The sequence below is a fragment of the Danio rerio genome, chromosome 7 (assembly GCF_052040795.2).
Source record: "Danio rerio strain M-AB ecotype USA chromosome 7, GRCz13ab, whole genome shotgun sequence".
In the NCBI taxonomy this organism is placed as follows: Eukaryota; Metazoa; Chordata; class Actinopteri; order Cypriniformes; family Danionidae; genus Danio; species Danio rerio.
The window spans coordinates 26,523,640-26,536,894 of NC_141027.1; the positions used below are offsets into that span (position 1 = coordinate 26,523,640).

The 13,255-nt window shown below is 35.6% G+C and overlaps 2 protein-coding genes across 2 annotated transcripts; both read right to left on the bottom strand.

Annotated features, from left to right (window-relative positions):
• Positions 1-32: 32 nt before the first annotated feature.
• On the bottom strand, positions 33-4,613 carry tm4sf21b (transmembrane 4 L six family member 21b). The gene is made up of 5 exons (NM_001113340.2): positions 4,364-4,613; positions 4,130-4,195; positions 1,814-1,950; positions 530-716; positions 33-382 (listed from the first exon to the last, which is right to left on the bottom strand). The coding sequence occupies exons 1-5, from the start codon at positions 4,553-4,555 to the stop codon at positions 374-376; spliced, it is 591 nt and encodes a 196-aa protein (NP_001106811.1). The 5' UTR covers positions 4,556-4,613; the 3' UTR covers positions 33-373.
• Positions 4,614-6,773: 2,160 nt separating this feature from the next.
• mblac1 (metallo-beta-lactamase domain containing 1) lies at positions 6,774-10,615 on the bottom strand. Its single transcript, XM_087261120.1, has 2 exons — positions 10,078-10,615; positions 6,774-8,487 (listed from the first exon to the last, which is right to left on the bottom strand). Exons 1-2 carry the CDS (start codon positions 10,480-10,482, stop codon positions 8,248-8,250), a joined length of 645 nt encoding a protein of 214 aa, XP_087117246.1. The 5' UTR covers positions 10,483-10,615; the 3' UTR covers positions 6,774-8,247.
• Between the last annotated feature and the right edge of the window lie 2,640 nt (positions 10,616-13,255).

Here is a 13,255-nt window from a genome sequence, read left to right on the forward strand (position 1 = left end):
ATGTAATTCAACAACAAAAATAAACTCAAAACTGTTTTGTTGTTGTTTATTTACAGATAAGAAAATCATCTGTATACAATTTCTATTCATATAAAAACATACATTTGAACAACATTATAATAAAATTGTAATGTAATCTGCCTAATTCACAACATAAAATGAGCAAAAACATAATTCAACTTCAACATATTTACATTTATACAAAAATAGGACGCTTTTATCCACATGGAGTGTTTGTCAATCTATTATTCAATATTACATGTGCAAAATATATGGACAACATATAATGTTGGACGGTAGAGTATGTTTTGCAGGTCCTTTCTGACTTATTACCGGTATCACCGATGCTGTGTTATCTGGTGTCGTCCTGAACTTAAGCCTCCTAAAATGATAAAGCATAATTTAGACTCGCTATCAAAAAATGAGGCAAATCAATCTTACTGTTGCAATGCTATCAGTAATAAATGCAGTTAATGAGTAACTAAGTGACCTTAAGAAATAAAGTCACCTTTGAATCTACAGCACGTACCTCTTTGCGATTGCATGTACCACAAATGCAGCCGAACAGGCCGTTGAACACCTGGAAGCCACAGAGCAGCAGCTCTAAACAAGCAGCCACAAGCAAAATGGCAAACAGGCCCAGGTTAAACTCCACTATGTTTTCTGGCTCCTCGCAAATCGTCCAGGTGTCAGAGTTTCCCAGGTAGTTTTCAGTACTGTGCAAGAAAATAAAAAATAAATTGCATCAACAGTCATTTATTATCGCTTTTTTTTTTTCTTTTTATACAAATAATTCACCCAAAAATTAAAACCCACTCATTATTACTCAACCTCAAACGGTTTTAATAAGTTTCTTATTTTTGTTGAACTCAAAAAAAGATATTTTGAAGAATGTTGGAGATCAACAGCTATTAATATTTATAGCAGTGTCAGTGTCAGAAACATTGCTATATCAATAAATATTGACACTGAAATATTTAAAATCATACAATCTTGCTTTTGGTTTGTATCAATACTGTCTTTGCTCTCTTGCACACTCTGTTTTCATTAGAAGGGAGATTAATAATTGCTTATATTATTAAGATTTTGATGCTTTTGCTTTAATCAGAAAGTAAGATGAGATTGTACTAATTGATGCAATTTTTGTAGTATATTGCCTTTTGGACTTTTTTCCTCTTTTTTCACTTAATTTGCATAATTTTAATGTTGTTTTAATGATTTTAATAGTACCAAAAATCGATATTTTTCAAGGTATCCAAGTTGGAAACTCCACTATTGTGACAACAATACCGAACACCAATATTTTTCAAGGTATTGAATCGAAGTTAGAAATTCCAGTATCATCACAACACTAATAGTATTGAATATCAATATTTTTTAAGGTATCATATCGAAGTTGGAAATTCCAGTATCGTGATAACAGTACCGAATGTTGATATTTTTCAAGGTATCATATCGAAATTGGAAATTCCAGTATCATGACAACCCAAATAGTATCGAATATAAATTTTTTATAAGATATATCGAAGATGGAAATTCTAATATCATGACAACACTAATAGTATCAAATATTGATATTTTTCAAGGTATTGTTTCGAAGTTGTAAATCACTCTCAAGAAAACCTTAATTCAGAGTAGAAACAAATACTGTGGAAGTCAGTGATTACCCATTTCCAACATTCTTCAATATATCTTCTCTTGCATTTAACAGAAAAAAGCAACTTAAACAGGTTTGTATTAAGCACAAGGGTGAATGCTCACAGGATTTTTGTTATACTTTGGGCCTTTTAAATGAGATGCAGCAACTTCTTACCTGTTGTGGAATGGTCTGGTCCATTGTCCATTATCAATCCTGCAAACTGGCCCTTTAAGCAATGCAACCACAGCTACGGCACCGCTATAGAAGGCACCCACCACACCAATTGCTGCAAAGATGATGGACAGAAACATCTAGTGGACAAAGACAAAACAACAGGTCAGTTAAACCCTCACAAAAATGTACAAAAGAAAAAAAGTTTTAAAAGCGGTAAAGTGTTTTGAAAGATGCACTTTTATTTAATCTGTGATGTAATTTCAACTTTAAGTATGAAGGACATCAAAACTGACCATATGATTTTGTTAGCTCACATTGCTAGTTTTGTGGTGAACAATTCAGCTGTGGATAACATTAAAAAAAGAAGGTTGCTCTTCTAATCTTTCATTGAAATATGAAAATGCACTTCAGTTAAATTCTCAGATTACATCTGTCCAGCATTAAGCATTGTTAAAATTCATACATAACAACACCCCTACAACTGTCAGTTTTGACAACAAACAGAAATGGTGAGAATGAGGAGTCTGTTAGGTTATAATAACTCTCCCCAAACCCTTTTCCCCATCTTTCTGAAAGAAATGCCTAAACAAGTCACACCTACGGTTTTCTCTTTTAATATTTAAATTTTCTAGAAACTGCGCCACAATACGAAAAAAAAGGTTGCAGCTTCCAGTTCATGCGGACTTTAAACATAAAGACAGGATGAGACATAAAGTAGCTTCTCCCCTTTAAAAAAAAAAAAAACCAATAGAATTTTGTTTAACAATAGCTCTACCAATGAGAGTGGTTGAGCTCAAGCACATTAAATGAAATGCAAATGAGAAGCCTCTTTAAAAGTTTTGATTGGTCAGAATATTTGACGAGACGTAAAAAAAAATCATTGATCAATTTGGACAGAAGTGTCAAGCTGCAAGCTTTGGTTGTTTATATCTTCTAAATGCTAATTTTGTCACTTTTTTGGAGCACACTATATTTTAGATATCCTCAAGACTTACATATTAACATCTAAAAATATATATTTTGGTTTCACAAGGACTTTAAGTATTTGTTTACCTAGAAACTAACCAGTATGTTATACTGAATTCTTTTATGAAGCACAAAATTATGTTTTAAAACTTCTCCAACTGTTATTTACGCATAGAGTAAGAGTTAATGGTTTCAAACTTTTAAAGTTCAACGGCTAAAGCTAATGCACTGGCTTTCTTGAGACGTCAAGGCTGTAATGTGATGGTTAAGAAAGGCTTACATGATCTTAATCAATGGTTGCACTCTCTCCAATGATAAACATGAGGGCACTTCCAACTCTGAAATTTGAAATGCATCTAAACTCAAAAATTGCCATATTGTAGTTTTTTAAAACAAGTTGCTTAATACAAAACCTACATGCTTTTAATATTTCCTGTAGAAATGTAAAGTGCAGATCTGTAACTGCGACATGTTTCCAACTGAAACAAGATGCTAAATAGAAAGAAATGTTTTATTTCATCACTCCAACTCATAATATCTTACTTGCGACAAACAAATTTTTTGCGAGAGTGGTTTAGAATATTCTGTTAAAGCTGTCAATCTGATATCAAAGAAGGAAGTCCATTCCACAGAGAAAGCAAAATTTCAGGCTTTCATTTAAATCTGTGCGAAATGAAAGTTGCTGCAGACTTTTATTTCAGTCTAATGATGTATTAGCAACTGGTATGGAATACTGAGTAGGCGGCAGAGTTTCAGTTTTGCAGTTATCCTATTGTCTTTCACTCACAGCAAACTAACGGTTAGAGGCACGTGGCTAAGCATATTTCGCCCAATCTGTCGAACTAATTTCATCAAAGAAGATCTGCATAGCAGAGGCAAACGGTCAAATTTGAATTAGAGATTACTGAAACATGCAGCTTTCATCCTGTGGATTAACTTGCACATCTAAATTGTTCACCTTAAGAATCAACGTGAGCTAGCAAAATAAACACTAACTTTTGACTAATGAAGTTTGGAAAGATTACCATGGCCAACATTTCTTTCATAATAAACTAAACAATCTAGTAAAGAAACAATTATGAAGAGTTAATAAGTCCCAAAGCCTGCCTACACTTCTGTTACACACTCAAAAGTACATATTTTAAATAATAGGATTATTTAAACCTAATTTGACCTAAAATATAAACAAAACAAAAAATCAGTCAAATGAAGTTTCATCCATCAAAATCCTTATTTTTTCCAAGTTAAATCCATTACGGTAAATGTATTTTTATGAGGCTATTACATTTGTTGTCGTGCACTGAACTTTTAAAATAAAGTGAAAAAAGCTGAAGCTGTGGCCAATCTTACCCCACAACGGTTTGCACAGCATCCTTGTCTCCCAGTGCTATGAATGTGAATTGCAGGGATCAGCACCTAAGATTAAAAATCAGCAGACATATCAAACATAAATAATTCAAAGAGATGTAGCCCACATTTCAAAAACCGAAACGAATGCTCAGTTTGTGTTCACAAAAATAGAAACCAAGAAACCGAGCAGACAACACTAACATAAAAGTCAATTTAAAAGTAGTCATGTCTCACCAAGATGCCGCCTCCAACAACACCTCCCATGTATTTGATCTCATCTGTCAGACGGTACTCTCCGTCCGCATCCTCCACAGCGTAGTCGGTTTTAAAATCAGGGAAGAACAGAAAGATGTTGCTGAGAATGGACACTAGCGCCAACGGATAGAGACTGATGCCAATAAACTTGGCGCACTTTCCGGTACACATAATGTTAGTATTTTGTTAAACCGAGGATCAGAAATGTTAAGCCTTTCTTCTGGAGTGTGTTCAATCGAGGAGAAGGTGGATTATAAATACTGCTTTTGACCAGACAAACACACCTTTTCGACGTCAGACCACAACTGATGTCACACCTTTATCACACATTAGTGCTCATAAAAGTGACTGTACTTTGAACTGCCAATGCCATCCTGTCAATGAAGACTTGTTATTAGATGGAATAATTAGTGCTTTTATATACATTGATTTTGCCAACCCAAATAAATCAATGAGCGCATTGCTGGTAAAGATATATTTATCATTTACATGATTAGAATATTACCCTTTGATCCCAGAGCTCAGTCAATGTTATCTACTGTCAGAGATGTGTGGTTCTGGCTGAACTTTAAACTTTTCAGAGCACTTAAACAGACCCCACATAGTCTCTAATCTGAAAAACTATAAACCATGAGCGGAAACTCTGACCAAATTCACACTACTTAATCAGTAAGCTGTAGGTCTATATTTTTAATGTATTTTATGTAATGACACTGCATGTCAAAACTGTTGGGAAATGGATCAAAGTACAGATCCGTGAACATTTCTGTGTAATATTTCTGATGGGAAAACAGTTAAAAAGATATTGTTGACTCAAAGCTTTATGAATTTTGTCCTTTTAAACACAACAGAAGATACTGTATATTGAAAAATGTTGAAAGAAAGATTTTGAGGAATGATGAAAACCTGTAAACATTGACCTCCAAACCAGGAAAAACAAATGCTATGGTGTCAATGTTTACAGGTTTTCTTCAAAATATCTTTAGCATTGAAAAATTAATATAGCTTTGAAAGCACTTGAAGGTGACTAGCGAGTAAATTTAAAACGATGTGTAATTAACATTTTGTGTTATAGTTTGTGTGAGGAAAATAATCACATTTACCGGCCACCTTATTAGGTACACCTCTCCAACTGCTCACTAACACTAATTTTTAATTAGCCAATCACATGGCAGCCACTCAATGCATTTAAGCATGTAGACATGATCGAGATGATCTGCTGCAGGTCAAACCGAGCATCAGAATGGAGAAGAAAGGTGATTTGAGTGACTTTGAACGTGGCATGGTTGTTGGTGCCAGTCGGTCTGGCCTGAGTATTTCAGAAACTGCTGATCAACTGAGATTTTCACACACAATCATCGGGCAACGGTTTAATTTTTTAATACTGTTTTAGTGTGGTCAGCTGTGGTAGCATCTTTTAAGCAGATGAAATTATTTAAAGGTTCTATTACTTTCGTGTTTTAGGCATTGAAACCAAACTGTTTTTGTGTAATCTATTTTACATCTTACATGCTGCTTACTTTTATGCATACTTTACATTGTGTGCCCTTTGCTGTTTTGTTTATTATGCCCATACTGCTTGTTTGTATTTTCTCTGTAAAGCACTTTGTGCGCCCTTGTGGCAGATGGAAACAGTTGCTATAAAAATAATTTGAACTTGAACAATGGAAAATTGAAAAAAAACTTGCCCGGTCTGATGAGTCTCAAATTTCTGCAGCAACCTTCGGATAGTAGGGTCAGAATTTGGCATCAACAACAGAAAAGCATGGATCTATCCTGCCTTGTATCAACAGTTTAGGCTGGTGGTGGTGTAATCTTGTGGGGGATACTTTCTAGACACACTTTGGGCCCATTAGTACCAACTGAGCATAGTGTCAACGCCACAGCCTACATGAGTATTGTTGCTGACCATGTACCCATCTTCTGATCATCCACCCAGTGTACCCATCTTCTGATGGCTTCCTCCAGCCACATGACGCGCCATGTCATAAAGCATCTGAGACTGGTTTCTTGAACATGACAATGAGTTCACTGTACTCAAATGGCCTCCACAGTCACCAGATCTCTCAATCCAATAGAGCACCTTTGGGATGTGGTGGAACGGGAGATTTGCATCATGGATGTGCATCTGACAAATCTGCAGCAACTGCGTGATGCTACCATGTCAATATGGACCAAAACCTCTAAGGAAAATTTCCAGTACCTTGTTGAATCTATGCCACAAAGGATTAAGGCAGTTCTGAAGGCTAATTGGGGTCAAACCCAGTCCTAGTAAGGTGTACCTAGTAAAGTGGCCGTTGAGTCTATATTAGCAAGAATCTAAAGAATCTAAGTTTTCAGACGGGCTGAAATGGAATAAACTGAAAAGTAAAACAAATGATTAACACTCTTAAAAATAAAGGTTCTTTATAAGCATTGTTGGTTCAATAAAGTACCTTTAACAGCCATTAAAGTAAGACAGGTTCTTTAGATTATTAAAATGTTCTTTACACTAAAATTGGTTCTTTAAAACACACTCTCTTAAAGGTTTGAGGAATACAAAATGCTGTTTCTATTGCAATGCTCTGAAAACCCCAATTTGCAACCTCTATATTTAACAGTGTATATAAAAAAAGACAGACGCTGACTGTCGTCTTGGTTCGTTAACCACAACCTATTTACATAAACCTGCATGATAAAAAAACATGTGCAGGGACTTTACACAAACTCTTTGGCTTACCAATGTCAGATGGCATATGATTGTGAGATTAATGAACTCTATTTGACCCGAATGTTAAATAAAATGTGTTTTTAAAAGTTCTTTTGTTTTTGACAATTGTAAAATACAGTAAATGCATTATGCTAAACCTGGATATGAATCAATTTCTGAGGCATAAGCTAGACTGAATAAGGTTGGGACTGGGGGTGAGGCGACAAAAACTAAACTAATACTGTATGTAATTAAATTCGTAATCGGATATAAAAAGCATATACTGACCCTCTAATACTAGCACACAGTGTTATTTTTATTCCATCAAATTATGTTTTGCTTTATTTATTAAAAAACCTGCAATGTGCTACACTCACTGGGACATTTCATATATATTTTTTTTTAATCGTTTCCATTATAGTCATTTTTAAACCAATTCGGATAAAGGAGTCTGCTAACTGAACAAATGTAAATAATTTGAACATGTTATAATGTGAAATAATGTATCTACATTTAGGCTATGTCAAATGACATGTCCTAAGATGTAAAGACTGTTATTTTTCAATACAGCATTTGATAACCTAAGGTGCTTCACAACAGCAAATCATTTTCCCACAAACGACAAGCATTAAAATAATCCATCTATAGATTATTTTTTCCGAAAGCAGTTTTAGTATGAAAACTTTGACCTCATTAACTACTCAATTACATATTACAACTACTCCTGACGTCAATTGAATCAGTCATCGTCTGTCACATGGTTGAAAAAAAGATAAGGTCTAAATATAACTTCAAAGTCTAAATATAACTTAAAGTAAAAGCATACTTTAGGCTATAAAGCCACGAATAACATTCATGATTTAAGTTATTCAATTTTCAGCAAAAAGAACTGCGACCTGATTTCCACTGTATGTTATGTTTCCAATGGCCTTATTACATCAGAGTAAAGTGCGAAACACACTTTTTCCAGCCACATTAGCTTTTTGAAGTCACTTCAGACAGCCGGATGTGAAATACTTATGAGTAATATAAGAAGTGAATGCTCAGAGTCAGCAACAAAAAGCTATTTCTAAATCATAATCACACTGACTGGTGACCTAAATGAACGTGTTCTTCAATAAGGTCAAGATTGTTCAGGTAACTCAACTTCAGGTCCTGGATTTTGTCAGTGCTGTTACTCCCTTTGAACTCGAAATAATGGCCCGTGTCCAGGAATGATGACGTCAGCCATCTGTAACGCCATCTGCCGGTTGGCCTCTTGAATCTGAGGATTCTCACTCAGCTCTTTCCAAGAATCTTCATCATGACAGCGTTCAAACAAGTCTCCTGCAACAAGCACTGAACCCTCTGATGTGCCTTTCACCAGGACACTGACATCTCTTCCCATGTGACCAGGTGTGAAAATGATAGATACCTTTTGGATAAACAGGACCAAATAGGTGCATTAGCATTAGTGAATTAATGCACACATACACGAGTTATAGTATGATATGCATAATAATATACACAAAACTGTTTTATGATTTAATATTTTTAAATCTAATTTATTCCTCCTATTATATTCTTATTCCACAGTGTTGCCATAAAGTGCTTAAAATAGACAAAAAGCCATTTAAAACTTCTTTTACCCCTATGCATACAGGTTCTTTAAAAAAAAAAATCTGAATGTTTAACCTACACTCAGCGCCCACTTTATTAGGTACACCTGTCTAACTGCTAGTTAACACAAATTTCTAATCAGTCAATCACATGGCAGCAAATCAGAGCACTTGGACATGTTCAAGACCAGGGGTGTCAAACTCAATTCCTGGAGGGCCGAAGCCCTGCACAGTTTAGTTCCAACACACCTGTAGGTTTCAAACAAGCCTGAAGGACTCAATTAGTTTGATCAGGTGTGTTTAATTGGGGTTGGAACTAAACTGTGCAGAGCTGAGGCCCTTTTGGAACCGAGTTTGACACCTGTGGTCAAGATGATCTGCTGCAGTTCAAACTGACCATCAGAATGAAGAAGAAAGGTGATTTAAGTGACTTTGAACTAGGCACGGTTGTTGGTTGTTTCAAAAACTGCTGATCTACAGGGATTTTCACGCACAATCATCTCTAGGGTTTACAGAGAATGGTCCGAAAAAGAGAAAATATCCAGTGAGCGGCAGTTCTGTGGGCGCAAATGCCTTTTTGATGCCAGAGGAGAATGGCCAGAGTGGTTCGAGCTGATAGAAAGGCAACAGTAACTCAAATAACCACTTGTTACAACTGAGCTATGCAGAAGAGCATCTCTGAATGCACAACACATACAACCTTGAGGGTGATGGGCTACAGCAGCAGAAGACCACACAGCGTGCCACTCCTGTCAGCAAGAACTGCAAACTGGGGCTACAATTAGCACATCCTCACCCAAATTGGGACAATTAGAAGACTGAAAAAAATATGGCCTGGTCTGGTTTCTTGAACATGACAATGAGTTTACTGTACTCAAATGGCCCCCACAGTCACCAGATCTCAATCCAATTTGGGATGTGGTGGAACAAGAGATCTGTATCATAAGTGTGCAGCCGACAAATCTGCAGCAACTGTGTGATGCTATCATCTCAATATGGACCAAGAGTTCTGAGGAATATTTCTAGAACCTTGTTGAATCTATGACATGAAGGATTATGGCAGTTCTTGAAGGCAAAAGGAGGTCCTTCCCAGTATTAGTAAGGTGTACCTAATAAAGTGGCCCGTGAGTATATACAGCAGATCCAAATGTAGAATATTTATTGCCAATACTAAAGTATACAGGCCTATTTACACAGTATTCGTTCATTTTTACTAACTTCATGTTAGCCTAAATTATATCTACACGTTATCAAAATAAAAAGAGTAATAATGAGTTAATGCTCCAACTAGGGTTAACGTTACCCAAGATTCGTATTTAAGCTTTTTCCTATATGTTAAACTGTTCAATGAGGTTAATACATTCTTGAAAGTCTATGCATGTACCTGTTTGATATGAATAACTTACAAAGTCATCTATAGTGTACGGCTGTCCTTCAGCCAGCTGGTTTGGCAGATATTTATCTCTTACGCTTATGTCTGATCCCACAATTATTTTGGCCTCAGGAAACAACCCTAAGTTTCCCACGTGGTCCGAGTGACCGTGGGTTCCGACAACTATATCAACGCTGTCTGGTGTCAAACCCTTCTCTTTGAGTTTAGCCACGAGAAAGTCTCTGTCCCACGGACCGCCTGTGTCCACTAAAATAGTGTTTGGTCCAGTGATTAAAGTTATAGTGCCGTCTGCCCTGAACGCGCCGTCATCTTCAGCCGTACAGTAACCCTCCTTCAGCACTGACACGCTGTACGGCTGACCACAAATGTCGGAATTGATGCCGGATTCCGTTTTTCTTATTGAGCAATGCGTGGCCATTTGACTGTGTAGTATGTGATAATTTGAGCTCAGCAAAACAAACACATTTCCTCTTCTTTAGATATTTTTTGGCGGTTCAACCACTTCATTTTCAGTATCGCGCCATGAACTTGTACGGAAAGTCACTAAGGACAAACTATCAAGGATATGGCAAGCCGTTTTAACATTTCATCTAAAAGCAATATTACACTTACAATTTTATATATATATTAAAATTAAACATGTTATTTGAAAAATTACAGCCTTTTGAGTCATTAATGTGGAAATGAATTGTGCTTTTTCATTTTTCAGACATTTATCATTTTTATCTCATGATTTACATGAAGCATTTAGTTAGCATTACTTGTGTGACTTCCTTTAATGTTAAAGAATTGTAAAAAAAAAAAAAAAAAACTACAATATAAATGAATAAATTTAGACAAAGTATTAGCATTGTATTGTATTGATTGTCAACAGGTTAGATTCCTTTAGTAAAATGCACTTTCCATTAAAATTATCACTGGTGTTACTGTAAGTATTGTAATGTCACTAACACCACTGAAGATCATCGTTTTTCTCACAGGTGATTCATTATTGTCACTGGTGAAACTATTTTGTGATGTACAAATCTTTATATCTGCTGCACTCCGTATTTATGATTTATGGGATTCCATCATTACATGCTTATGATATTCATATATGTTTATAGCAAATGTATGGTTGCAGAAATTAACTAACATTTTGAAAAGACACTTTTAACAAACCTGATTAAAACAAATAAAGTCTCCTTATTTGTTTTTATGTAACTTTGACTACATAGAATGAAAAAAATATATGAAATAATATTATAATAATGAGGGTGACATGGTGGCTCAGTGGTTAGCACTGTCGCCTCACAGCAAAAGAGTCACTGGTTTGAATTCCGGCTGCGTCAGTTGGCATTTCTGAGAGAAGTTTGCATGTTCTTGCCGTGTTGCCGTGGGTTTCCTCAGAGTGCTCCGGTTTCCCCCACAGTCTAAAAGCATGCGATACAGGTGAATAGAATAAACTAAATTGCCCATAGTGTATGTGTGATTAAGTGTATGGATGTTTCCCAGTACTGGGTTGCAGCTGGAAAAGCATCCACTGTGTAAAACATATGCTGGACAAGTTGGCGTTTTTTTCCGCTGTGGCGACCCCAGATTAATAAAGGGACTAAGTTGAAGCAAAATGAATGAATATTACAATAATATAAAAATTATAACAATAATATAATCTTATAATACTATAAATGTGTGTTTTTATAAAGTCTTATTCATGTGCTACATGTCCTTATTTAGTAAATACTGGTTAATCTTTGGATATTAAAACCAGTTTAATAGATACTAGTTATTTATAGCTACTACAACTTATTTGTTAGATGCCATCTTTTGTGATTGTGACTAGAAACAATAGCTTGATCATCACGCCTGCTTTTTTACTTCTTATGTCTTCTTTTGAATGTTTAAATATTTTATGCACAATAAACCTGCCCCTTTATTCATCCACTAAAATCATTATTTGATGTAGCAGTGATTCTAATAGTTTTTGTAATGCTACTTTTTTATTTACTTAATTACAAGTAAATGTTTTAAAAATCAGAAGATTTGATATTGTTTAATACAGCAATCTCTAACAGCAATGTATATTACTGTTGTTTTTTTTTAACCATAAACAGTCCATTACATGTTAAAAAGAGGCTGTTGGTGATGACAAAATAGAATATATATATTTTTCTGTGTATATGTCAAAATGTGGCATTACAGAAACCAAACCAGAAACCTCCAAAAAATTCCTCAAAATTATGAATTTACACAGACTATTTAATGCAGCATATCATCTTTACACTCAATTCTGAGCAGACACAGACACGCTTTAGACTACTCTTAAATCATCTGTGTAAAGATGACTTATAGATGCAATCCAAAAGCATTACCATAAGTGTGTCTGTTAAAAGATTGTTACTCACTGTAAATTTTGTCACATAATTTGTAATCAGTAACTTTATACAATTCATAAGTAACATGCAGTGGTGGACAGAAACCAGGTTTATTTTACTTCATTACTGCACTGAAGTACATATTTTAATTCATTCATTTTCTTTTCGGCTTGGTCCCTTTATTAATTAGGGGTCACCACAGCGGAATGAACCACCAACTTTTCCAGCATATGTTTTATACAGTGGATGCCCTTCCAGCTGCAAGCCATCACTGGGAAACACCCATAAACTCTCATTCACACACATACACTACGGACAATTTAGCCTACCCAATTCACCTGTAGTGCATGTCTTTGGACTTGTGGGGGAAAGAGGAGCACCTGGAGAAAACCCATGCAAACACGGGGAGAACATGCAAACTCCACACAGAAATGCCAACTGACCCAGCTGAGGCTCGAACCAGCGACTTTCTTGCTGTGAGGCAACAGCAAGCCACCACTGGCCACCAGCACATTTCAAAATATTGTACTTTTTTCTCCACATCCATCTACCTAAATTGAAGTAAAAAGTTATTTTAATAGTGGCATTTGCACTGAATAAATCATTTGTTAGCTAATTGAACTGATTTCTGTAACCAAGTTAACGGTTTCCAGCAAACGATTCACCGATTCAAATGATCTGTTCAGAGTCGGTCTCCAGTAAATGATTCACTTGATTTTACAAACAGGGTTCAGCTTGGGAATGTGGTTTTAAAGGTTTTCACTTGAATCATCATGAATTATCAGTGTGGTTCTCAGAGTGTGACGTCAAACTTCCTGCAAAATAAACATGAAGGGC

Bases quoted from the DNA above. Each gene is read 5' to 3' on its own strand.
- tm4sf21b (NM_001113340.2), bottom strand. From the start codon at position 4,555: ATGTGTACCGGAAAGTGCGCCAAGTTTATTGGCATCAGTCTCTATCCG. The intron at 4,196-4,363 runs GTGAGACATGAC...TTTTAATCTTAG, and splicing joins TTGTTGGAGGCGGCATCTTG to GTGCTGATCCCTGCAATTCA. The intron at 717-1,813 runs GTAAGAAGTTGC...TTTCTTGCACAG, and splicing joins ACCAGACCATTCCACAACAG to TACTGAAAACTACCTGGGAA.
- mblac1 (XM_087261120.1), bottom strand. From the start codon at position 10,482: ATGGCCACGCATTGCTCAATAAGAAAAACGGAATCCGGCATCAATTCC. The intron at 8,488-10,077 runs GTAAGTTATTCA...TTTATCCAAAAG, and splicing joins CGTACACTATAGATGACTTT to GTATCTATCATTTTCACACC.